Source organism: Vigna umbellata, chromosome 10 (genome assembly GCF_029865625.1).
Source record: "Vigna umbellata cultivar VRB3 chromosome 10, Vumbellata_1.0, whole genome shotgun sequence".
Taxonomy (NCBI): domain Eukaryota; kingdom Viridiplantae; phylum Streptophyta; class Magnoliopsida; order Fabales; family Fabaceae; genus Vigna; species Vigna umbellata.
In genome coordinates this window covers 21,206,733-21,234,245 of record NC_142174.1, presented here as the reverse complement: position 1 = coordinate 21,234,245, position 27,513 = coordinate 21,206,733, and the positions used below count along the sequence as shown (strand labels likewise).

The 27,513-nt window shown below is 36.0% G+C and overlaps 1 protein-coding gene across 3 annotated transcripts; it reads right to left on the bottom strand.

Moving 5' to 3' along the window:
• Window positions 1-21,233: 21,233 nt before the first annotated feature.
• On the bottom strand, window positions 21,234-27,224 carry LOC124846576 (homeobox-leucine zipper protein ROC3-like). 3 transcript variants are annotated; one of them, XM_047323858.2, is made up of 12 exons: window positions 27,086-27,224; window positions 26,613-26,866; window positions 26,341-26,504; window positions 26,080-26,197; window positions 25,209-25,400; window positions 24,414-24,887; window positions 23,919-24,020; window positions 23,622-23,834; window positions 23,340-23,508; window positions 22,766-23,034; window positions 22,571-22,666; window positions 21,234-22,071 (listed from the first exon to the last, which is right to left on the bottom strand). In XM_047323858.2, exons 2-12 carry the CDS (start codon window positions 26,748-26,750, stop codon window positions 21,628-21,630), a joined length of 2,379 nt encoding a protein of 792 aa, XP_047179814.1. In that variant the 5' UTR covers window positions 26,751-26,866; window positions 27,086-27,224; the 3' UTR covers window positions 21,234-21,627. The 3 variants fall into 3 exon arrangements, with proteins under 3 accessions (XP_047179814.1, XP_047179816.1, XP_047179815.1); XM_047323860.2 differs by having other exon boundaries at window positions 26,341-26,501; XM_047323859.2 differs by having other exon boundaries at window positions 26,613-26,860; window positions 27,086-27,210.
• Between the last annotated feature and the right edge of the window lie 289 nt (window positions 27,225-27,513).

Sequence of the window (27,513 nt, the reverse complement as noted above, 5' to 3'; positions counted from 1 at the left end):
CCCTATAATGCAAGGGATAGAAAAACTGCCTGGATCTGCTGCTTTTGGTGGGAATGATTCTTTCTTAACACTTATACACTTTTCTTCCTCATCCTCTCTACGTCTTCTTTTTGTAGAGGTTCCTTCATCTGATTTGGTGTAAACTGCTATTTTCTGTAGAATTTGTTCCCAAGGAGCTTCATTATCAACCATTTTGAATAAATCTGTGAAATCCATTGGTTTCTCCTGATTTGTTAGAAAAGGAAAAGTGTCCTTTCTTTCTTCTTCTCTTCTCTCTTCTGTTTCATCTTCTTCCAACTCAATGATCTCTTCATTTACACTCTTGACCACTTTGCACTCTTCTCTGGGGTTAACCTCAGTATTAGCCCCAAAGTTTCTGTTGGGTCTTTCTTCCAATTGCTTGGTGATCTGACCCATCTGAATCTCCAGATTCTTTATAGCAGCTTCAGTGCTCTTTTGAGAAGATTCAGTTTTCTGGATGAATTGCTGAAGAGTTTCTTCCAACTTTGTTGATCTGTCATTAAGCATAGATAATTGTTGCCACAAGGTTGGTTGCTGTTGCTGCTTATTAAACTGATTAGCCTGCCCAGTTTGTCCTTGGCCAATGCTTGGATGTGGTTTCCAACCCTGATTATAATTCCCTTGACGGTATGGAAACTGATTAGCCATGAAGTTAACATCCTCCAAGGCCTCCACTGGAAAAGCACACTGGCCATTTATGTGATCACCTCCACATAGTTCGCACAACTGGGTTTGTATCTGGGCAGCAGACTTCAACTCTTTAGGTAATTGAGCCAAAGTTTTTGTCAGAGTCTCTAGCTGTTGAGTTAGAATTTTATTCTGTGCTAGCAGAGCATCATGCGTTTGTAATTGTAGAACCCCTTTCTGTGGCATAGGAGCTCCTCTTTCATTGTGCAGCTCATTATCACTTGTAGCCATATTTTCAATGATTTCAGTTGCTTCCTCTGGAGTCTTCCATTTGATATTGCCTCCAGCTGAGGCATCTAGCATCATCTTGGTTTGTGAACCAAGCCCTCCAAGGAAAGTTAGGACTACTTCTTGATCTTCAAAGCCATGCGTGGGAGTTTTACGTAACAAGCTTTTATACCTATCCCATGCATGTCCAAGTGATTCTTCCATGCCCTGCTTGAATGAAGATATCTCTTGCTTTCCCTTAGTCACTTTAGATTGTGGGAAGTATTTATTCAAAAACTTTGCAACCACTGCTTCCCATTCCGTGAAACTTTCTTCTGGAAAAGAGTTCAACCAAAGCTTAGCATTGCCTCCCAATGAGAAAGGAAACAAGCTAAGTTTGATAGCTTCGTCTGGCACCCCATTAATCTTGACCGTGTTACAAATCTCATTAAATGTTGTAAGGTGCTCATATGGGCTTTCATGTGATAACCCATTAAATTGATTACTCTTTACCAGTTGAATTAATGCTGGTTTGACCTCCATGTTGGCTGCATTGACTCTAGGCCGAGCTATGCTATTGAAGTGCTGAGGTCCAGCAAGATTAGTGTAATCTGCAAGAGTTCTTCTAGCATTATTATTGTTCTCCATACTCCCTGTGCTATGAACAGAACCTTGTGGTGATGATTGTAGGAGAGTTTCAGGAGAAGGGAAAAGTTCTCTGGACGTTCTGATTCTTCTCCTCCTTCTACTCTCGTCTAGCCCTTCAAGTAGTGGTTCTGTTGTTTTCTTACTTCTAGTTCGAATTGCCTTCTGCATGCACAAGAAAACAAAACCCTAGAACAGATTTGTTAGCACAAAAAGATATAGAAGAAAATAAAGATTGAAAAGATATAAGAAGATAAAAGATTTAGAAGATAGAATCAAATAAAATAGAATAAAACCTAATCTAAAAAATAAAATCTAATCTAAAAGATAAAATAAAATAAAATCTAACCTAACCTAAAAGATAGAATAAGAATAAAATAAAATCTAACCTAAAAAGATAAAAAAAATAAAATCTAATAAAATAAAATAAAATCTAACCTAAAAAGATACAATAAAATCAAATAAAAACCGAAAAATAAAAAACAGAAAACAGAAAAACAGAAAACAGAAAAATAAAATAAAAATTCGAAATTAAAATAAAATCTAATCTAAAAAGATAAAAATAAAATCTAACCTAAAAGATAAAAATCAAATCTAAAAAGATAAAAAAAATAAAAACAGAAAAAATAAAAACAGAAATTCAAAATTAAAGTCAAAGATAATCAATAATCACACAAATTAACCAGTTAAACCACGAATCCCCGGCAACGGCGCCAAAAACTTGATGGACAAATTTGTAAGCACCAAAATATGATGTCACAAACTTGTTTCACAATCGGCAAGTATGACCGAATCGTTCAAGTAATAAAACTTGGTAAGACCAGGTATCGTTCTTCCCAAAGGACTCACGGCCTAGTTTAGTTATGTGGTTTCTTGATTAACTAAGACTTACAAACGAAATATTTGAGTTTAAAATGCAAGACAGAAAATAAACATGTATGCATGAATTTTGATCAATGGCAAAGACAAAAGATAAACACTTTCAATGGAATATATGAATGAATATGTTGTTGGGGGTCAATTTCATCTCATCCACTCTCATATATTTTAAGAATTCAACATTCAAATCATCATTGTTAATGCCACTCTCTAATGTACCATTCTAGATGGCTTCTCCCTAATCAAATAGTTCATACAATTCCTAGCATTCCTAATGATTAGTTCATGAGTGCAGGAGCTTAAAGGCAACCAATAGAATATTGTCAGTATAATATTGGGAGAAATTCCCCGGATCTAGACTTCCCCGTACGTGTCCGTATCGACAAAACCAATAATCATGCATTAGAATGAGTTAAACAATGCAAGCATTGAGCAAAGAGGAAAAACCCTAACTAATGATGAAAGAAAGCATATGTCTTAATTCAAAGATGTACTCAACAGATTCCATATATGAGAGCTTCAAGAGATTACATTGATTCCCCAACAAACATACAAGGTTTAGTTCACCATATTCATGGTGAACCTAGATGAATAACAATGAAAGTATGAAAGAATAAACCCAATAAAGTGGAAGAGGTAGCCTGAGCATCCAAGATCCTCCTTCAAAGGGGTGAAAGAGAGAGTGTTTGCCTCGTTTCTGCCAAAGATCTCTAACTAAAGGACGTGCAAGCCCTTATATACTAATCTAGAGTTACAAAAGATTACAAAAGCCCAAGCCCAAAAAGTGCCGCTCAGCGCCATTTACCGCTCAGCGGTGGTTACGCGTCTTCTTTCTTCCCCTCAGCGGCCATTTGCCCCTCAGCGGTTCCAACGCCACCTCTTGAGTGCCGCTCAGCGGTAGTTTGCCGCTGAGCGGTGCCTTCGACTTCTCTTTTTGCACTCTTTCTTGTCTTTTCTAATGTCCTCTCTCTCATTCTTCACTTCTTTCACCAAATTCACCTCAAAACCTGCACAAAAACACTCAAATCAAGCATAAACCTGTCCAGCTCTCTTATTTCTGAAAATATAAACAAAATGCATGATTTCAAGCTAGTTTCTAAGTCTAAAGGTTGCTTTTAGTATCACTTTTAAGCATGAAAATAACAGTTTTTCAACTGTTATCACCTATCTCGTGGTGCTCTAAAAAGCAATAAGGTATTGCCTTATCTAGTTGTGAAGCGAAATACATAGCTGGTTGCTATGTTGTATGCCAAGGAATTTGACTAAATGAAGTGCTGAAAGAATTGAGAATACATGAAGAGAGTTTTGTGGTGTTGAAGATGGATAACACATCTGCCATAAACTTGGCAAACAATCCGATGAGCCATGGAAGAAGCAAACACATAGAGATAAAATACTATTTTTTGAGAGACATGGTGAACAAGGGAAGAGTTGAAGTAGCTTACTGCAAAACTGACTTTCAATTGGTTGATATGTTCACTAAATCACACAAGTTTGACATATTTGAGTTTCTTAGAAAGGAGATTGGAGTAATACTTCTTGACAACTTGAATTAAGAAGGTGTATTAGATATATAATACAAAGCTGTCAAGTACTATTATTTCTGGTTAATTCTGTTGTAACACTTTTGTCTTTCCTTTTACTCTGTATATAAGCATTGCTTCTGATGCAAATAATAATACACAGTTTTTACTTTCTAAACTCTCTTAAATTTTCTGCACTCTTTTCTCTCAGTTTTCTTCTACTCCATATCATCTCTTACCTTTAATATAGGAAATAAGGATTAAAAACATAGATGAGTTTTAATACGATGACGCTATTTTTAGTATAGGAAATAAGGAAATAAGTATAAATAATATAACTTTAAATAAAATGATTTAAATTGTTACACTGTTATAAAACTTATTAAACCTAAATATTGAATGTTTATTTAGAATTTGATATATATATATATATATATATATATATATATATATATATATATATATATTATTATGCAATTGTTATACCCATAATATATTTAAAACAAGGAGACACTAGTAAAAAAAGGCGTTTTTAACTCGTAGATTATGTCTCGGTTTTTATTGAACCGAAGCATATCAAAACATGGTGGCAATCTCGTAATTTTAAAAATACTATATGCCTCGGTTGTTAAGCAACTAGTGTCTAAAGAAAATATTGACTCGGTTTCCAAGGTGAACCGAGGCATAAACCTCATGCAGCAAAGATATTGCCTCGGTTGGCAGAAGGACCCGAGGCATATTGGGCTTGGGCTGTGGGAACTTAAATCCAGATAAACCTAGCCTCTGGGTAGCGCCTCTCCTCTTCCAAAGCTTTTCCCCAAAAACCTAACACCTTTCCTCTTCTCCTGTGCGGCCTCTGGGTAGCGCCTCTCCTCTTCCAAAGCTTTTCCCCAAAAACCTAACACCTTTCCTCTTCTCCTGTGCGGCGAGAGAGAAATGATGGTGGACGCGGCGATGGCGAGGACGTGGTGGCAGCGAGAATTCCTAGATCTCCCTCACCATCTCCGTTTTCTCTCTTACCGTCCTCTCGAGTTGTGTCTCCAGCCCGCATCTAGCGTCCATATTAGGGTTCTTCAGAGGGGGGAAAGGGGAAAACCAGCCCGGGTCTTGCCAGGAAGGAAAGAACTCGTCCGCGTCAATGGAGGTAAGCACCATTAAAAGGATTTTTGAGTTTGGTTTCTGTGATTTGAGTTTGGTTTTTGCGATTTTTGAGTTTTTGGATTTTGTGTGCAGGTCGGGGTGGAGAAGATTGAATCATGGAGGCACGATTTGCTTTCTGGTTGCGTCAATTGAGGAGGACGAACTCGCGTAGAAATCAAATTGGGTTCTGGGTTGTTGTTTTGGGTTGCTGTTATGGTGGTTCTGGGTTTGTTCTGGGTTCTGGGTTGTTGTTCTGGGTTGCTGTTCTTGGTTCTGGGTTGTTGTTCTTGGTTCTGGGTTGCTGTTAAGGAGACTCTCATGCCAGAAATATTTGGTGAAGCAAAAGAAATGCCAAAACCACGTTTCTGTTGCTCTGATTTTGCTTCTTGCAGTTGCATTTTTGTCAATCTCGGTCATAGATCTTCCTCTCAGGTCCTCCTCTAATTGCTTGAACTTGAACTGTGTTACCTAAAATTAAAGAAAAAATAAAAAAAGAGTGTTACGGCCTCGGTTACCTAGCAACCTGTGTCATAATCTTACCACTTTTATCTCAGTTCATAACCGAGGCATAAAACCTACCTTTTTTACTTCGTCTGATTATGCCTCGGTTGCAAAACCGGTGCCTATAACCAATAATAACCGGTGCTATTTCCTCTTACTGTACTAGTTAGATAATATAAAAATGCGTTTGATCTAATATAATAGATTCATTTAATAAATTATTATAGAATATTTTAGTTTACTTATTTTTTTTATTTTTGTTATTGCATTATAACTACTATTGCAGTCAAGGAAAACGATGAACAATTATTTTCAGTTATAGACAACGGTTCCGCAACCAAGGTATATAAAGGTAAGGCAAAAAGGTGTAGGCTTTTTTCCTCAGTTGTGAATCGAGGCAAAAAGCGGTAGGCTTTTGCCTCGGTTCATAGGCAACAGAACCAGTAGATTTTTTCCTTTTTTTATTTTTTTCGAAAGACATTTTGCCTTGGTTCCTACTGAACCAAGGCTGTAAGTCGGACTCTACTGCCTCAGTCGGGACCCGAACCGAGGCAGTAAACTGTTTTTTTTTATTTTGGTTTAATACATCATTTGGTCCCTACTTTTAGGGGTTTGGTTCAAAGTGATCCTACGTTTTAAAAAAGTTCAATAAGACCCCATATTTCGTTAAAAAATGTTCAATCCAGTCCTTTTCGCTCATGTCGTTAAAAACATAATGGTGCAAATGACACCGTGGTCAAACCTGAGTGAGTTGTGGAGTTTAATGAATACGTGACTAAAATAATTAAATGAAGAGAGATAAACGTAAATGGCTGTTTGAAGAATTAAATGCCGAGAGAAAATACACCACTTTCACTCAATAACATTATACAACATCCATTCACACACAACCCAACCTATCCATATATATCAACATCAAACGAATATAATCCATAATAACCATCAACCATAAATATTAATACATTCATGACCTCTTGCAGATTATCCTACTAACCATACACCAAGCACATAACCCAATTTCCAAAACAACTATGTTTCCCTCCATGATCAAGTATTAAAGTCTCTCGGCTTCTCTAGACACTACCCAACAATGCACCAGTTTTATACACCCACCTCTAGATTCCACCCTATATCACCCTATATACTATTCCACTCAATAATAACTCAAAAATGATATAATTTTCGAAACCCATAAAGCTATATATTTTACTGTTAGGACGACATCAATATAACTAAAACAAAGAATCATTGCTTATTAACAACAAAAGTGTGACCATTAGGTAACCTCTGCACCTCTTTCATCAATCTTTATATCTTCAAAGAAAACTCCTTTAGCTTCCCTAGACCTATTTTATAGACCCAAAATTTAAAATCTGCACAACGAAAACCTTATCATGTAACCCTTCACCATTCTTATAATCCACCCATGCAACCCCAGAATATCATTTGCGTACTTTACCTATCAACAAGGGACGTAGCAGCACATGCACAAAAACAATTTCATGCACTTGGTATTAACCATATTATGATTTCCCTCCCAAGGTAGTAAAAATTGAAAGGATTAAAAAAAATATGTTGATTTCCAAAATCCTATTGGGAAGGTAGTCTTAGCAGATAATTAATTTACATTTTTTCCCTTCAATTTTTGTTTCTGTGTGCTTTCCCTTTGTTTGTTCCTTTTAGTAGAGAACAGATTTCTGATGTTAACATATTACAGGCTACAACCAATGTTGTTCCACAGCATTGACAACCCAATAATGGTCTTGTTATTGTTAGAATGTAAACAAAACAGAAAACAGATTATTGTTCAGGTTTATAAATACTGTAAACCATTTCAGTAGTGGTTAATGTGAAAAGTTTTGAAATTTAGTACCTTGTGACTATTTCTGTTTTTCTCTCTGTGTTGTGCTCCATTGCTCTGATATGTTGTGTGCTTCTCCGGCCAGTGTGGTGGTGTGAAACTCTAGCGTGAGGGTAGTTCTCCGAGGGTGACTCTCTTTGCCTTCTCTCTAACTCTCAGAAGGTTAAAGTGTGTTTCTCTCTCTTATCAAAGCGTAATATAACGTTTAAAACGTTATGTGGTTTACCATTTATGCCCCTCACTTAATATGGTATCAAGAGCATAGGTTCGTGTTGTTTTGTTCTTGGTGAGTGATATGGAATTGTGTGTATCCAGAGGAGAAGAAAGAAGGTTTCTTTGGGTGGTTGAAAATCAAAGAAACTACAAGAACTTAGCAAGAAAGGATGGCAGGATTTGGAGGAATACAGGGACCACTACCAGTGTTTGATGGGAAGCAGTTTGATGACTGGCGCATCAAAATGCAAGCCATTTTTGGTTTCCAAGATGTTTCAGAGGTTATAGAAGACGGTTTTCCTGAGTTGAGTGACAGGGCTACTGAAGAAGAGAAAAAGAATTACAAGTGGCAAGTGAAACTGGACAGCAAGGCAAGATTTTTGCTATACTAGTGTGTCAGCCCAAAGATCTTTAACAAGATCTCCAAGGCTGCTACTGCTAAGGAGGTATGGGACATCCTAGTGAAGACCTATGGTGATGAAGATAGAAACACAGGTGAAATTGCAGGCGCTGAGAAGACAATTTGAAATTTTAGTCATGGATGAGAGTGAAACCGTGGCTGAGTACTTTGATAAGGTACAAGAATTGGTGAATAAAATGAGGGTTTGTAAAGATGGGATATCTGACGAGTACATTGGTGACAAGATCCTGAGAACTTTATCATCCAGATTTGATAATGTTGTGGTTGCAATTGAGGAGACTCGAAGGAAGGAAACCATGGAGATTGAGGAACTGTTGAACTCATTAGAGGCTCATGAATTTCGCATCAATGAACGCAGACAGTGCCAAGAGCAGGCCCTGCAGGCCAGATCTTAGTGGAAAGGCAAGAAGGGGTTCAAGAAAGGAGGAAAAGGTGGCAAGAAGGGAAAAGATTCACAGGACCAGCAAGGAGAAGAGTCTAGTGAATCAGGCAAGGTGAAAAATCCGAAGAATGGTGAATGGAAGTTCGACAAAAAGAAGGTTAAGTGTTATAACTGTCAGAAACTTGGCCATTATGCCAAGGATTGCTGGAGTGGTGAAGGTGCTAAGAACAAACCAAAGAAGAGGGCTACTTTGGCCCAAGAGGAGCAATCTGATTCAGAACCAGTGATGTTGATGGCTAAAACTGAAGAAGATTCATCAGAAAATGATGTGTGGTACCTAGATTCTAGGTGCTCTACCCACATGACAGGGAGAAAAGACTGGTTTATGGGAATTCAAGGTGTTGCACAGGAAAAGATTCGGTTTGCTGATAATAGGAGTTTGGTTGCAGAAGGTACAGGCAGAGTTGTTCTAAGAGATGCAGGAGGAAAAGAATTAACAATTGAAGAGGTATTGTATGTACCAGGTTTGAAATCAAATCTGCTAAGCTTGGGGCAGCTATTGTAGAAGGGATATGTGATGAAAATGGAGAATAACAGCCTCAGTATTTTCGATCAACAGAAAAGAATGGTTGTGCAGGCTCACCTGTCACATAATCGAACTTTCAGAGTAGTGATGAGTGTAGTAAAACACCAGTGTTTCACTACATCAGAGATCAAGGAGGAATGGTTGTGGCACTTACGGTTTGGGCACTTAAACTTCAAAGATTTGTCTTTGTTAGGACAGGGAAAGATGGTGAATGGGTTGTCTAATGTTGAAATTCCAGACACAATTTGCAGGAAGTGTGTGCAATGCAAGCAAACAAGGGGCAGTTTTCAGAAAAACCTACCCCAAAGATCTGTAGAAAAACTAGGAGTTGTCTATTATGATGTTTGTGGGCCTATGTAGGTTGAGACACCGGGGGTAGCAGATATTTTCTGTTGTTTATTGATGATTACACCAGGAAATGTTGGGTGTACTTAATCAAAAGGAAATGAGAAGCTTTGCAGGTATTTCAGAAATTTAAAAGGCTGGTTGAGAAACAGTGTGGATAGAAAGTCAAGGTTTTGAGGACAAATGGAGGAGGAGAGTATACCTCCACTGAATTCAAAATCTTTTGTGAAAATGAGGGGATTGTGCATAAGGTTACCCCTCCATATACACCACAACATAATGGTGCAGCAGAGAGGAAGAATAGGACTCTACTGAAAATGGTGAGGTGTATGCTAAAGAGCAAGGAGTTGCCTAATTTTCTATGGGGAGAGGCTGTGGTGACAGCCACTTACATTCTGAATTTGTCTCCAACAAAGAGACTTGTTGCTTGACACCTAAAGAGGCATGGACGGGGGTGAAACCAGATGTCAAACATCTGAAGATTTTTGGATCCATATGCTACAAGCATATACCAGATCAACCGAGGAGGAAGTTGGATGACAAGGGTGTACCACTGATTCTTGTAGGCTATAATCCTACTGGAGGATACAAGCTGTATGACCCTGCATCAGGGACAACATGTATCAGCAAGGATGTAGTTGATGATGAGAGTGAGATTTGGCAGTGGAAAACAATTGAGCAGGAAACATCAACCATGTCTCTGGAGGATGCAACTACTGTAGTTGAAACAGAACAGAATAGGGTGAATGATAGAAAGAGGAGATCATCCAGAACCTCACAACTGCCAGCACATTTGAGGGACTATGAGTTGTCCTATGAAGCTACTCTAACAGCAGATGGTCAGTGTGTTCATTATGCTCTAATTGCAGAGGCTGAACCAGTTGAATTTGAAGAAGTTGTTAAAGATGAGAGATGGTATAAAGCCATGCAAGAGGAGATTGATTCCATAGAGAAGAATCAGACCTAGAGTGGTTGAATTACCTTCTGGAAAGAAACCCATAACATTAAAGTGGGTCTACAAGTCAAAAACAAACCCACAAGGTGTTGTTGTGAGGTACAAGGCACGACTGGTTGCTAAGGGATTCCTACAGAAGGCTGGAGTTTATTATGGAGAGGTATTTGCTCCTGTGGCAAGGGTTGAAACTATCAGATTAGTGGTGTCTCTGGCCACTAAATTTTGCTGGTCTTTATACCAGCTTGATGTGAAGTCAGCCTTCCTAAATGGAAGACTGGAGGAGGAGGTATATGTTGTGCAACCACAGGGTTTTGAAGTTAAAAGGCAGCTGGACAGGGTGTATACGCTGAGGAAAGCTCTTTATGGGCTTAAACAAGCTCCAAGGGTCTGGAACCAGAGGATTGATGGGTTCATGGGCAGTATTGGCTTGGAAAAATGTGTTTCAGAACACGGGGTATATGTACAGTGCTGCCAGCACAAAGGCAAAACAGAGAAGTTGATTGTGTATCTATATGTGGATGACTTGTTAGTCACTGGAAGTTGTGAAGAATTGATTTAAGTCTTCAAAGATGAAATGCAAAGGGAGTTTGAAATGAGTGACCTTGGAAGACTCAGTTATTTTCTTGGAATTGAGTTTACCAAGATTGAGAGTGGAATAGTAATGCATCAGTCCAGGTATGTCTTAAACCTACTAAAGAAGTATGAGATGGTTGATTGTAATGCAGCAAACACCCCCACAGAAGTAGGATTAAGGCTAGAGAAAGAGCCAAAAAAGGAAGTTGTTGATCCAACAGCTTATAGGAAAATGGTTGGAAGTCTTAGATATCTCTGTAACATCAGGCCTGATTTGAGCTATAGTGTTGGAATGATAAGTAGGTACATGGAGTGTCCTAGAGTATTACATTTGAATGCTGTCAAACGGATACTGAGGTACTTAAAGGGTACACACTCATATGGAATTCTACTAAGAAGAGGAGAGGCTAGAGAAGAAGTACAAATTACTTCTTACTCAGATGCAAATTGGTGTGGAGATAAGACAGACAGAAGGAGCATTGCAGGGTATATTTTCTTCATGGAAGGATCTCCTATTTCCTGGAGTTCTAGAAAGGAACAGTGGTTGCCTTGTCATCATGTGAGGCATAATACATAGCTGCCTTTGAAGCTACTTGTCAAGCAACTTGGCCGGGATTCTTGTTAGAAGGGTTGAAGGTTGAACTATCTAGGAGGGTGAGACTATTGGTTGACAACAAGTCAGCCATAGACCTTGCTAAGCATCCTACATTTCACGGTAGGAGCAAACATATCGAGACCAGATTTCACTATATCAGGGAACAGGTCAGCAGCGGGAGACTGGAGGTTGTACACTGCAGATCTGAAGATTAACTAGCAGATATACTCACCAAAGCCCTTAAAGGTGAACGCTTTCTGAAACTCAGAAAGCAGATTGGGATGGTGCGAGCTGAGATCGTCGAAGATCACAACAGGAAGGAGTTGAAAACTTAGGGTTTTCATCGGAGAGAGAAAGATCGATCTAGAAGGAGTTTTCTCCGATTTTAATCGGTGAAAAGTGTGTGTGTGCTCGAAAGGAGGTGTTTTTACCGATTTTAATCGGTGGAAATAGCTAAAAATCAAAAGAGATGGAGTTTTCGCCGATTCAATCGGTGGAAAAGAGGGTTTTTTCGTATATTCGAAGTTTCTTTCAGTGTTTTCTTTAGGAGGAGTGTTAGAATGTAAACAAAACAGAAAACAGATTATTCTTCAGGTTTATAAATACTGTAAAACATTTCAGTAGTGGCTAATGTGAAAAGTTTTGAAATTCAGTACCTTGTGAGTGTTTCTGTTTTTCTCTCTACACTGTGCTCCATTGCTTCGATCTGTTGTGTGCTTCTCCGGCCAGTGTGGTGGTGCGAAACCCTAGCGTGAGGGTGGTTCTCTGAGAGTGACTCTCTCTGCCTTCTCTCTATCTCTCAGAAGGTTAAAGTGTGTTTCTCTCTCTTATCAAAGCGTAATATAACATTTAAAACTTTACGTGGTTTACCTTTTATGCCTCTCACTTAATAGTTATGACCAATGATATATCGGGTGTGAACCTTGAAGAAGTAGTCCCTTGCATTGCACTCTCAAAAAATGACTCGTACGTTTTGTCTGCCTGTGGTGGGAAGGTTTCCCAATTTAACATGATGACATTCAAGGTGTGTGTACTCCGGATGTTCAACTGTGATATTCCATTAATTTGGTAAGTTTACTGATTACCTCACTTTTTTATAGGTAAGGACAACATTCATGCCACCACCTCCTGCTTCTACCTTCCTAGCTTTCCATCCCCAGGATAACAACATTATTGCGATTGGGATGGAGGATTTTGCTGGCTTGCTACACTTAATAACTTTCAATTTTTTTTTCTTTTGAGACCTATAGTTTAATTACCTGTGTTTTTGTTGTATTTTGGCACTTTTATATGATCACATCTTTTAGCTTTTGGGTTTTAAGAAGTTCAATTATTTTGTACAACTTTGTGTATGGAGCATTGATACATGGGAGAAAAGAAAATCAATTCCAATACAACTACCTGCAGGAAAGTCACCTGTTGGTGACACGCGTATAGTTTCATTCTGATCAACTTCGTTTGTTGGTAATTCATGAGACTCGGTTGGCAATATATGATACCTCTAAGATGGAACGCATTCGGCAGGTATGAAATTCCCTCCTATATCGGTCAAGCTGCCAGTTTCTAACAATTAAAAATTAGATGCTCATAAATTTCTTTGCTGCAGTGGGTTCCCCAAGATGTTCTGCAAATATTCAGTATGTAAGAGGATTTGAAGTTGTGGCTAATCATGTGGAAAACCAGTCGTTTCATGTGCAGACATATTGGCTATTGTCGCTCGTGATTCTGTTTTTGCGATGAGTAATTAATGGATTCATTATTACTAATTTTCACGCAAAATGCTGAATTACACTACAAAAAAGAAGGGCATTACCGAAGGCCAGAAGCCCTCGGAAACAGCCCAAAACCGTCGGTAAAAGGTGATTACCAAAGGCTTATCGACGGCCAAAGAGCCCTCGGTAAATCCCTTGTCGCTAACATTTACCGAGGGCTTTTGCCCTTCGGTAATTACCGAGGGCCAAAAGCCTTCAGTAATTACCGAAGGGCTAAAGCCTTCGGTAATTACCGAAGGGCAAAAGCCTTCGGTAATTTCCGAAGGGCTAAAGCATGCAAATTAACACAGGAGATAAGGTAGCTGCATTTGGTTTTGGATATCTCACTCATATCATTTCTCATCATTACGGCAAGAACAATGATTACTGCCAACACCTCCCAACACATTAAAATTACACAAACAAAACTATAAATTATGGAGACCATATGAAATAGAACAACCAAAGCATAAATAATCACCCTTTTCACACTGCTACTCCTTCCACAATCCAGACTCTGCTTCCTCCACCACCCAAACCACCCTCCTTCAACAACACTTTTAAACCATTCAATCAATATCAAACTTCATTTGTAATAAACACTTTTAAATGATTAAAAATAACATCAGCTTTGCAGCCATACAATTCAAATAATTAATAAGCATAGCAACAGTTTAAGCATTAACTAATACTATCCAAAAAGGAATAACAATAACCAACTAAAACATCACCAAACAAATTTATCATACTGCACCAGAATTCAACAAACCAATTTATTTGAATTTTGACAACTTTTGGCTAAAGAAAATAATCAAAAAGTAGCTTGAAAAAAAAATCTGCACTAGACAAAGTCCCTAGTTGTGTGGTTTGATACTAAAACACGTATGGAAGAGATTTAAACACACAACTGAATGTTCAAGCAACTTTGTTTGATGATTTTAATTGTGTTTAAACTCTAAAATGAGTTATAAACAGCCTTCAACTCAAAATCACTACTCCACTTCCATTTTAACTCAAAAACTGATGGTTTAGAAACAAAATCTTCATATAAATCAAAGTATGACCAAATGAACAGTAATATCAACTTTCTTACACCAATTTAAACTTGTTCAAGCTTTCCAATAGCACAGAAAAAGCATAAACCGAAAACCAACCCTTACTATTGCCAATTATGCAGTACAATTAACCATGTGTGTGTTTATGTATATAATTCAAAATTATTGTGTAGAGGTATTGGGTAGCAGTCAAAGAGTAGTAGTACCATTGAGTTAGAGAGAGACAAGAGTGAGGTTACAAGATGCAGAATTCAAATTACAAATTACATAGCAAGTTTGATATATGATTAAGAACTGATTTGATAAGATAACTCATGCAGATTTCAAATTACTCACAAAGGCAATGTTCCAAACCTAATTTTACTTCATATATTCAAATCAACCATCCAAATTTTGATTCAGAAATTGAAACAGGTTGCAAACCAGGTATTTGACTCAAACATACTACTCAAAAATTGCTCAAATAAGCAGAATGACAGTATAGATGGCTACCAATGGTCTAAATGCTACAGCCAGAATTTTAACACTTTAAAGATTGAGCAAATATAAAGCAGATCGCCCAACTGCTATACCAGCAATTTTGAGCTATTTCTCAAGGTGCAACCAAGCTCTTGCTTTAGGAAATCATAGCTTAAATGGTGTGCACTTAGTAATGGCTCAAATTAGAGTGAAGAAATCAGTTGTAATGTCACTAACTGGTTGAAATTATAACAGCTTATGGGATGAACCAGGAAGGTGATTTTGATGATGTGAATTAGGCACCCGAGCTCTGTATAAACATATCATTGCTCATTTTTGTGTGCTTACTATTGATCAATCAGTTAGATGAACCAAAACAAAATTTCACTCAGCAGAATACTTGGAATGAGAACAAAACAAGTAATATAACATGACTTTGGACAAAACTGGACAAATTTCAAAATAAAATGACTCAAATCAGAATGAACTGACTAAAAATAGGAAACCAAAGCAAATCAAGGTTGGCACACAAGAATAAACATAATCAAAACCTAAGAAATCAAAATTCCATGTTGTAATGATGAACAGAAGCAATGAAACATTGAACAAAAACAATGAAATCAAAACCTAAGAACTCAACTTTGGTGTTGTGGCATGTGTGGAGGGGATTTGTATAAGCTCTAGTTGAAAACACTGCAGATGGTCAGATTTTGTTTGAGGAAATTGACTGATTTTGAAGTGCTTTTTCAATATATGTTTAGTGCAATATTTAGTGCTTTTTCAATATATGTTTCCCTTTTATTGTTTTTCTTTCTAAAATTACCGACAGTGATCTACTTCCAAGCATTGTTAGTTGAACAATTTGATTGCTAAATCATTTATACTATTTCGTGATAGATGCAGTTCAGTGTTTAGAGAAACATGTTTATCGAACATTGTGTAAAGATGGTTGCCATTATGGTAGAATTTTGTCATGCATGTCTGATTATAGAATAAAAAAGAAAATTTAAGTAATCCATGGCTTGTATTTGTTAGCCAAAATCATTTTTATGCATGCTATATACTCATTGACTTGGTTCAAACTGAAAGTATGAATGTAATTGTGGCCTTTTACTGAAGCATTAAAGAGTGATTATTATAAGACTTGTATGTACTTTTATTATTATTATTATTATTACAAATTTGACAAGTCATCATAAGGTATATTTCTCTTGTTTTGAATATTTTACTCTAAAATGAAGACTTAAGGCCTTGTTTTATTTTTGGTAAGTAGTCACTTTGGTCTTTGAAAGTGGAATTCACTGTCACTTCAGTTTTGTCATTTTGGTATTTGAATTTATTCACTTACTAACTTAATGTCATCTTAGTTCATGAACATAATCATTTATTATCATTTTAGTATCTACTAAATCAGTTATTGTAATTTTAGCATGTCAATGTACCTTCAAGATATCAAACATGTTCTACCAAAATAGTAAAATGTGGTTACATTCACTAAGTATGGATTTACACAACACTGAACTCACATAATTAGATGGAAGTAAAAAAGAGAAGGATATAATTTTCAAACACCAGTAATCTCATAAACCAATAAAATTTTACTTCTAGATATCAATAAAACAAGATGCTATATCAACTACTTCCCTATGAGGACCAACCCACCAACCACAAGATTGATTTTTCTAATGCACTTGATCCAAAGAAGTGATGATAATAACATAGGAAGACTTGGAAAAGAACAGGAAATGTCTTCTGACCTCGAAATTTCTTGTACTACAACACCTAAGAAGCCTCAGTCTCTGGCCAAATACACATATATATACATGAAAAACAGATTGAAAGGAATAAAAAGCTAGTCGACGAAAATAGATGAGACCAGGATTTGTCATAGGTTTGGAGATCACAGAAAAAGCTTTTCTAATTACTTTCTTTTATTATTTCCATGATTATGAGAATACTAGCCATTTATGTTAATTTACAACACGATAAGTTGTTTTTCATTTGGTTATCCTATAACATCAGTGTAGACACACATAGTTTCTTATCAAACTACTATTATGTTGCAGTAGGTGAAGTCACCAACAATACCACAAATGCCAAGACAGAAAGAGCTAGTTTCTTCTTTACCTCTGATTTAACTCTTTCAAAAGGGTGATCGAGTTGTACACTCCACACACCACACACCACACAAACAAAGATAAATTTCATTACATCAACAGTTGTAACCACTATAACATAATGAGGCAAAAAACCACAACAATTTTTCCCACAAACCGACTACCTCAGAAACTCTAAGGTCATACATAAACAACACAATTTCTGCCACACATACAATGATAGAGACAAAACAAAATTAAAACGAAAAAAAAGAAAGGAAGAAGGCATCATTGAAGTACAACTTCTTCTCGAGAACCATTCAATTTTGAAAACAAAACTTACCTCGAAAGCAAAATGGTCGACGATGCCAGCCTTTACATACCACGACCCCTACGAACTTAACAAGTCCACTTCACCCTAACGTCGTCGTCAAGCCAACCCGATGACTCCCCACCACTACCGCAAACACCAACTACCACGACCCACCACCTTGCCGGAAACACCACGAACCCACCCACACAAACCCCAAAACACCAGCCACCAACGACCACAGCTCTGCGGGAGAACGCCTTAGGAGAACGCCTTAGGTTGACCAGAAATGGACCTCCACCTTCTTATGCTTGGCTCAGGGCAACCGCGAGACAAAATTTTGGTAATTTGGGGAGAGAGGGATTCCAAATTTGGGCAGAGGAGAGGAAGATTAGGTCTTGGGGTTTGGTGTTCTCGTTGGAGAGGAGAAGAAGATGACGTTTTGGAGGAGCAAAGAGGAAGGGTTTCTGAGGAAGGGTTTTGGACGACGAAACTTGGGCTATTGGAAAATGAATTGCACAGAGAGAATAGCTTGATTTTGACCAAAATACTTCGAAGACATTACCGAGGGCTCATAAGCCTTCGATATTTTATTTCACCACTGCATTACCGAGGGGTCATAGGGCCTCGGTAAAATGCCGGAAAAACCCACATTTCTTGTAGTGTTAAACATTAATTACTATATAATTATATAAAAATTAATAGATTTATAATAGATTATAGTTTATTATTGAATAACAGTATACAGAACTGGTGGATGCACTAATTCATGTTTACGTTGTTTGAAATATATATAAACTTTAGTTTTATATTTTTGAAAATATAGCAGTTTTTTTTTTCTTACTAATTTTTTTAAATTGATAAAATATTAAAAAAATGTTCTTAATTCTTACTATTACAATGAAATATTGAAATCTGGACATAAAACCGACTGCAATCTATTTTTTATTGTGCTTAAACCATTTTGAATTGAATTAGTCGACATAGAAATATTATATTTATATGATGAAATGTATTTCTTTTTCCTCTTGGGATAACTTACCAAAGTCAAAAGCCTAATATATGTACTACAGAAACGTCATAGAATAATTTTATCATTTTCTAGGGATATATACCAAGTCCAAATAAGCCATTGGGTGAATCTCAACCCACCTATAAAAATATTTTGAACAGGTATAAAAATAATAGGTTTGTTCTTTTTATGATTAACTTCTTATATATCATTTTCCTTACATTTTAAATAATTTTATATGTTAATGGTATTTTCATTTGACAACACATGAAGGTAGTAAAATTATTATTGGCGGATCAATTGCCTTCACAACTTATTACATTTCAACCATCATCGTAATAATTATTAAGTTTATCTATATACTTTTTTAAATGCTAAATTTATCTATATGATATATTTTTAAATGCTAAATTTATCTATATGATATTTTTTTAAATATATAACTGATTAATTACTATGTTATATTGTAGGTATCATATAAGAAAGTTTGTCAAACACGTATTAACTTTTAAAATGATGGTTCTACTTTTAGTATAGAAAATATAGGAAATAAGGATTAAAAATATTTTTTACTTTTAATATGATGATGCTGTTTTTAGTATAGGAAAGAACATGTTATTTCTTACCTTTTGGACATCTTAGTTTTAATACGACACGATAATGCTTTTCATATCTGAATTTCCTCATTTTCTTTCCGCATACATTATTTCACTATCTAATCTTTAATTTTTTTATTAAACATAAATAAAAGATTATTTCCGCATATATTATTTCACTATTTAATCTTTAATTTTTTTATAAATATAATAAAAGATTATTTCTTATGAATATGATATATGTATAGAATATGATACTTAATATCGATAAATAAGTTGTTATTATTATTATTATATGAATCCAAATTAAAATACTATATATATCAAAGTTATTAATATAAAAATTTATAAATTATTATTATTGTTAAAATAATATTATTTTATAAATTAGATATTTTATTAATAAATAATCAATAAAATATTTTAAAGGATTGGATCTAAGTGATGTATTCATATTATTCTTAAAGTTGAGTCTTGAAGTAATTGATAGGTTATAAAAATATTATTTTCAAAAACATAATAGATTACTTGGACGTAATATTTCTTAACGAATACACCCCTACCACAATAATAAGATGTATTTTTATAAAAGAAATTTGTCTCGTGGCACCGTTATAGCTTCACATCGTACGCTTACCATAACAGTTGAAATAGGCTTATAACTTAGAAAGCAATTTTTAACTTCCTAGTAGTTTGGTATAAATTTAATGATTATTATTTAACTTTAATTTTATATATATATATATATATATATATATATATATATATATATATATATATATATATATAAATTAATAATATATATAATTAATAATATAGAAAATATTTTTGTAACACCTTCATCATTCTTTCAACATTTGTTTTACCATTTATCTCCATTATTCGTTCAGCTTTGGTTTTATGCCCATCTTCATATATTTCCTTTCATTATTCATTAAAGATTTTACATGCATTTTGTATTTTCTACCGTATCTTTTCTATCTGGTAAAAATAATATAATATCGTCAAATTTCATCCCTATAATAAATATGTTTTTTTTTTTTATAATCGGATTACGTATTGAATGAGTCAAAATATTAATTTAATTAAAGACTTTTTATAGTTTAGCTATAATTAAATCGGATCAAAACGATATTAATAAAACAATTTAATAATCGAATAGTATTATAATACAGCTGTTTAAAAGTAATAAAATAAAGCATACCTTTATAAATTTTTAAAATTTAAAATTCTTATAAAATTTTGAATGAAGTATGTTTAAATTGAAATTTTAATAATATATCAATATTTCAGTAACTATAAATTTATATACAGAATAATAATAATAATAATATTTTTTATTGATTAAGAAAAAAAATAACGAATTACTAATATTTTTAATAACTCGGTTTCAATCGATTTTCCGAAATTCTTTCCCCCTGTAAGTTTTATAATTCTTTTTGAACCAGTTATGTAATTGGTTTTCAGTTCGATTTAATTTTTAAGATAGAGGTTTGTTAATAAATTGTTGTGGGAATTTCTTGTGTTTAATCATTCATATTGTGTTTGACTAATTCTAAACCTAACTTTTTGTTTTTTTTATTATAACTTTATTTTGTTTTTTCTTACAACTAGTGTCTAATTTAGTATGCATGAATGATTTAAATTTAAAAAGGTTGTCGAAAAAACCATATAAAGAGTTATATGAAGGAATGAGTTAAAACAAAAAGAACCACTCTTCTATTGTGAGAGGGTAAAGTATATCGATAAAGTATGTGTATGAGAGGGTAAAGTATCTATTCTACCTAAAAGAATAGATATAACTAGTAAAAAAATAGATAGGACTAGTATCTATTAGCTAGAAAGTACTATACCTTGTGATAGTAAATAATATAATAAGTTAAAAAAAATACATTACGATAAAATAGATTTTTGTTTAGAATTCTAATATCATGTTAATAATTGAATTTTAAATGTATTTCAACCTACAAAACCCACATATAAAAACTTATAAGGCAAGGTTTATATTCTTTAACTGGAACTTCCCAACATTATATATATATATATATATATATATATATATATATATATATATATATATATATATATATATATATATATATAAAAACTTATAAAGTGCCTAACACCACAACAACATACAATGTTTTCATAAGAATAAAGAAGTTCTAACTATAAAAGGAATTGAACCCAAAACAAACTAGGACTTTACAAGAAAAAGTAAGAATTAATAATGTTTATAAACCAACAAAAGAAGTTCTGGAGAAAGGGGGTAGTGAAATAGAAGGGCATAAAAACTTATACAGAAGAATGAAAACAAAAATGGTTTCAAAAAACAACCTAACAAATGATAATTGCATATGTATCAAGAGTTGTTAAGGTACGGTTTTGATAAGAAGGAGAGAAAAACATAAAGAGGTAAATTAAGTGAAGTTGAATGATGATAAGCATAAAAAGAAAGACAATAGAGGCTGACATAGAAACAAGAGTCAATTCCCGAACCACAGCACCCTTGGCCTCACTACAAAGCCTAAGGTACTATCTGGTGCGCTCTTGACTCCCTCAGTCCCTCTACCCTCACACACATTAATTCATGCCATTCCACATTGTTTCTCAATTCTTACACACATCCATTAATCACACACTTCCCTACCTAATAATCCCCACTCACATCCATTTTTATTTTATACCACTCTTACCCTCGTCTCTGCTTCCCCCGTAACCTCATTCTTCTTCTCTTAGTTGTTACTACAACCTCATAAATCCAAAAGGGTAAACAAAACTCGGGTAAAGGAACCATTTTTGTCACTTGTCATTTCACTGCTTTGGAGGTGCACTCACTGTGGCTTCAGTGCAAAGGAAATTGGTGCCATTCTCACTGCTACTAGAAAGAGCACCTTCGATTTGGTGCAAGGTGTTGCAGAGGTGGTTGTTGATGGCCGTTACACTTGAAAGGTTGAGCTTTGCAGAAGGGATTGTGCTGGCGAGAACTTGCAGCCCCATGGTTAGGAGGCAACCCGAGTTGAGAGATGGAGACTCTGAGGAGTTAGCATTGATGGGTGTGTCAACGTTGGGTGATGATAGCCTTGGCACTATCATGAAGCCTTGGGGGAGAAGGGCAATGCAAGAAGGGTCCTCGCCACTCATGGCTAGCTGGATGGAATCCACATCAATGGTGGTGTACACTACCAAGCTTCCAGACTGGTCGGTGCAACTCTCTTGCAGCATTAGCTCTACGTTCTGGGATGAGTTGCTCGCTACCTGCATGTGTGTAACAATAACCTAAGGTTTAGAATACAAAACCTTTAACTAGTATAATTATATAACTAGTTAAGTAATCACTTCTTAAAAGTGAAGTTTCATTTCAAGGGGATTCATACTATGGAAGTATAGTACAGGTTTTGAAAACAATATCTAAGGTTGTGGAACGGTGCATTTTAACTCTTTCCTTAGAGTGGCAACTTACAGAGACATATGATTTGATGCTTCACGTGTCTCCCTTTTTTCTCCTTGTATCTCTAAATAAAAGGTGACATGTGAAGTGAACAAAAAACTGTGCTTCCATGTATCTCTAAATAAAAGGTGACACGTGAAGGGAACAAAAAAACTGGAAAGAGAGTATTGCATTTTAAGTAAGGGTCAAAACCTAGTGATGGATCTAAATTACCACTTGTTTTTTCTAACGGGGAAGGACTAATAAGGGACAGTGAAAAGGTGATATGTATCCTTGAGCAATATTTTATTTGGTAAATTATCTTACATTTATGCGAAGAAGTGAAATGCAGTTTCCTGGATGTGAGCCATTTGCAATATGAGCCACCTCATTCAATGAATTCCCGTTAGAAAGAGCATCCATCTGCCAAGAAAAAAAGACTCGGGTGTTCATTACTTAACCGTTAAGAGTTGAAGTTGAATTGCAAGTGAGATAAGTAGAATATTGGGGGGTTTGCACTACCTGAGATCTGTGACGTTCGTCCCTGAGGAGATCAAAGACCTTGGTATGAGAATAGGGCAACCAAGTGGTTGAAACAGCACTTAGAATCACACCATTAGGTTGGCCAGGCTCCGTGACTTTCCTAGTTGTGATTCTAACCGTGTCTTCAGGGGAATCTGATATAGCTGTCCACGATTGACCACCGGAGGTACTCATGTTAAGGCCAAACGTTTTTATCATTCTTTGGGCTAGTTTCATCAAGTTCTTTCGCGCTTCTGGCGAAGGTATCACTGCAATTGTAGTACAACATATTGTTGATACCTTATTAATGGATACATATTGTAGTAATCTATACCAATAGATAGAAGAGACAAATATAGAAACTATAGGTGATAAGTTATAAAAAGAGAGAAGATATAAGATAAAGAGGATCAATTAGGTTATAAACTCAAGGAATGTTCATGAATCACTACTTATATTCGTTATGTGCTTTCCCTAGCCTAGTTTTTGGTGTTTCAAATCCAATAGATAGTTGAGTTAAAATAACATGTTGAAGTTAATGCAATTAAGATTAGAGAGATAAGATTTTGAGAACCTCCTAGATCTGATATGTTTCTGGCCATGAGGCTCGCCACCCTCTCGCATTGTCTCTGCAAAACTCCTAACCAACGCTGTGCTCCGAATGCCATTCCACTGTACACATAGTTGCTGAATATCTGATGGACAGGTTTCTCTTCTACTTTTGCATGCTCAACCCATGTTACCTACATAGATAAATACACACAATCGAAGCAGAATGATGAAATTAGACATGCATATACACCAGAAAATGCTGGGAATGAAATAATCAGAATGCACCAATGGGGATAGCACTTACCCTCGAATACCCATTTGGCATATCTTGAATCACGCAACCGGAGGATCTCCTGCAGTATTTTGGATAAGAAGGGTGAAAATTTTGGTGAAAGTTGTCAACAGGAAAATCAACAATGGCCCAGGTTCCCTCCTCAGCATTTTGTTGACAATAGCGAAGAAAATGAGTCTCGCGAGTGGACACCAAAGGAGAAAGAACTTGAAATTCTGCGTACATCTACAAAATACAACCAATATATCAGTAACCTAGCTAAATTATATACGACGCTACCAGTTCAATACTTACAAGAAACACACTTACCAGCTGAAGAGTCCCGCTTGCATGACCAGAAGCACCAGAAGATATGATTTGGACAGTTTTTGCTCGAGACACGATTGAAGGAAACAATTCCATCCATTTTTGCTAAAATGCCAAAGAACAGAAGCCATCAGAAAACAAATGCAAATAGAAGGGGGAAAGAAAAAGAAAGAACTTTCATTATAGTTCACAAAACTTAAATTTTAAACTTTGCAAAATGTTAGAGAAGTTACTTTGACTTTTGTTGTCACTAAAATTGTACAGTTGAAAGACATTAAGGTAAATGGTTTTTTCAAATGAAAAATTGTATTTGTATAAATATTCGTACAAGAAAGAAACAGGAACGGGAGCGATGGAGTGAAAACAATAAATGGAGCAAAAAGTTGTACAAATAAGTTCGTGAAATAAGATTCAAGTGAATGAAACTTCCAATTTTCAGAAGAAAGAAAAGGGTTTTCTCAGAATGAAAAAGGTGTTAACAATTCAGCAACCACTTACACCATCAAGGAATGCATCAACAAGAGTGACACTGTTCATTATAACCACAGAAGTGTCACGGCTAGCTTCAGTTCTCAGTTCACTTCGGTGCTTGAGATTCTGAGGGCAAGGAAATATCCTTGCGTGCTCTTCAAAATTCAACACTTCCCTTTCGCCATCACTGCTTCGGATCCAAAGTGGCTCGTTTGTCTGACACATCTTCACAAGTTCTGCCATGGAAGAAGCCGCGAGCTCTAAGGCCAGAGACTTTTCTTCTTCCATCAAGATTCCTCCACCCTCAGCAAATGGTGAAGCTTCGGGAGGCAACATCGGCACAGGAATCATTTCTGTGCAAGGAGCAACAGGATCCGAATAGTGCCTTGGATATATGTTCATATCCAAATCCAATGAAGGGGCCATGAGAGTTGGACCTGCTGCCATTGTTTGTAATGAACGCCCAGTGTACCTTGAAGTGAGGCAACACACGCGTTCTAACTGCAAAATCAACATTCACGTTAATTGTAAATTAAAGTTTAAGTTTGCATAACTTAATTTAAGAGTAACGTAAAACCTCTTTTAGAGTTTAATTTCTGTATGCATTACCAATTAATCAGAAGAGTGTAACTTATAACGTATATATTATAAAAGTTAAACGTTATTAGTTTGTTGTTTTGTTGACTATTTTTTCAACCTTTGTGTAACCATCCTTGCCAAAGTGAACTCAATCTCCAAAATTTTAAGACGGTTCATACATCAAAATGTAAATCTGAACAAATATTTGTTCAGTGTGATTATCAGAAATAATGGTAAATATACCTCTTCTCTCAACCGGGCATTTTCCATGCGAAGTTGGTGTTCATCCAAACCCAGATCAGCACCCATTATGCATTGGCCACCACAATTGGGACACATAACGTTACGCAATGCAGCTTGTAACCGATAGTTCTCACTCTTTAGAGTCTCATTCTCGGCTCTAAGTATGATATTATCTGCCCGATCTTGTTGTGCCTATTTCCCAGAATTTATAAAATCAAACATGAATTAATGGTTAATAAAGCAAAAACAACCAAAGACTCTTCCGTATGTTTCGTAGTCTTACAACACGTATAGTAATGAGGGTATAATCTTGATGTATATAATTCGCGAAATCCTTCAACATAAATGCTCTTAAAATTTATGAGGAGAAAGAGAAGAGCGAAGACCCTTCATCATCCATTCAAACCCTAAAACCGTAATGATAATAGCAATAAATATGAGTACCGTTTGAGACCACTTGGGACAGGTAGGGTTTAATGCGTACATTAATGGAATACAGACTGTATGATGGACTTACCAAGAACCACAAGTAAATGAGAGTCTCCCCTCTTCCTTTTTTTTTTCTTTCTTTTTTTTATTCGAATATATAAATTATATATATATACACATGATGGTTTTTTTAATCTATTTACCTGCAATGTATTTATCTCTCACTGTCTATGTAGCTGTTTATTAGGGCATAGGAAAGTTTTAATGCAAGGGAAGGAAACGCGGTTTCATTGGGAAACGTGCTAGCAGTATACGTTAGATTTAATGGATGGAATTAAGAGCAAGAATACAGTTTAGGGTTTGGTTTTATTATTATAAGGTAGTAAAAGTGGACGTTTTAATGGAGGCTGAGAAGAAGCATGGTAATTAAGTTTCAGCGTACCTTCATCTGGGTTCGACGGTTCTGGAACCAGAACTTGACCTGGCGCGGTTTCAGGCCCAATTCATGGCTCAGTTTCAGCCTCTGCTTATCATCTGGGTGAGGACATTCCTTGAACAAACTGCCAAAGTTACATTACACATGCAACAAGCAATGAACAACAAGTTAAAGCCTTCAATTTCCGTTTCATAGCAAGAAAACAAAAGAGAGAGAAGAATAAGGGAAAGAGAAAGAGAGATCTAGAATCATAGAACATATTCTTACGCTTCCATTTCTTGGATCTGGCGAGCAGTGTGCCTGTGATATCGTTTCTTCTTGGTGGGTTGTTCACTCTCTTGTTCATTCCCTGACTTATCTTCAACCTGTTCACTTCCCGAGCCACTCTCCATCTCTTCCTTCCCTCGCAGCAGCATATCTTCTTCCTTCTGCTTGAGAAACAAAAGTGGAAATCAAAGGCAAGGAAAGTGGAAAGAAGAAAAAGATTTAACAAAAGCATGCAAAAAGAAAAAAGGAAAAACGGTTGAATAGTTAATTACCATGGAAGGAAAAGGTTGAAAAGGCATGGTGGGGATGAAGTTGAAGTTAGAGTTCTGGATCGAGGAGGAGAAGAGAGTATCGGAGTTCACTACTACGTTCCCTCCCATACTTGACATAACTTGGCAATCCCCATACATTCTTCTTGCTTTCCAAAACCAACTTCACCTGTGTTCGTACTACTTGTAACGTGCTAAGAGAGAGATAAGCTAACCAAACCAAACCAAACTTTACTTCAGTTGAGCCAAACCTGTCCCTAACACCCCACAGCAAAACTTTCCCATATCAGAATCCAAACAATAAAAACCTTTAAACCATCAAAACATTCTCATTCAACCCCAAAACCACAACAGTGTAAAATATTCTCATACTACACAACCCACCAACCAAACCACCAGAATCTTAAAAAGATTTTTTAGCATGTCACACGATATATATAAAAAAAAAAAAGTAGAGACGTTTTTCTACAACATACCAGAAGGAGGAGTTTCGAGTGATCTTAGTTGAGTTGAGAGACGAGTTGTGTAACACACGCACACGAAGCACAGAAAACACAGAAAAGGGGACCCTCTCTTCTCTCTCGATCCCTCCTTATCCTAGTTTGTTTGTGTTGCTCTATCACATAATATAATGGTCACATTGATAGTACTGTGTTGTAATAAATCGGTTAATTGAATAATTTACTGTGAATGGTAAGTGCAGGTCCACAGAAACCGATCACTGCCACTTACTCCGTCGCCTGTTACATGCCACGTGCTGCTCTCTTAATGGCCATTCCAAACGTTTCCCACACCCTTCGCCAAAGTCAAACCTTTTTTCCTTTCAACTTCTCCCCACGCGCTTTTTCCTCCTCCAGGAGACTGCATCACACGCGCCCTGTTGTCTCCAAATAGGATATGCGAA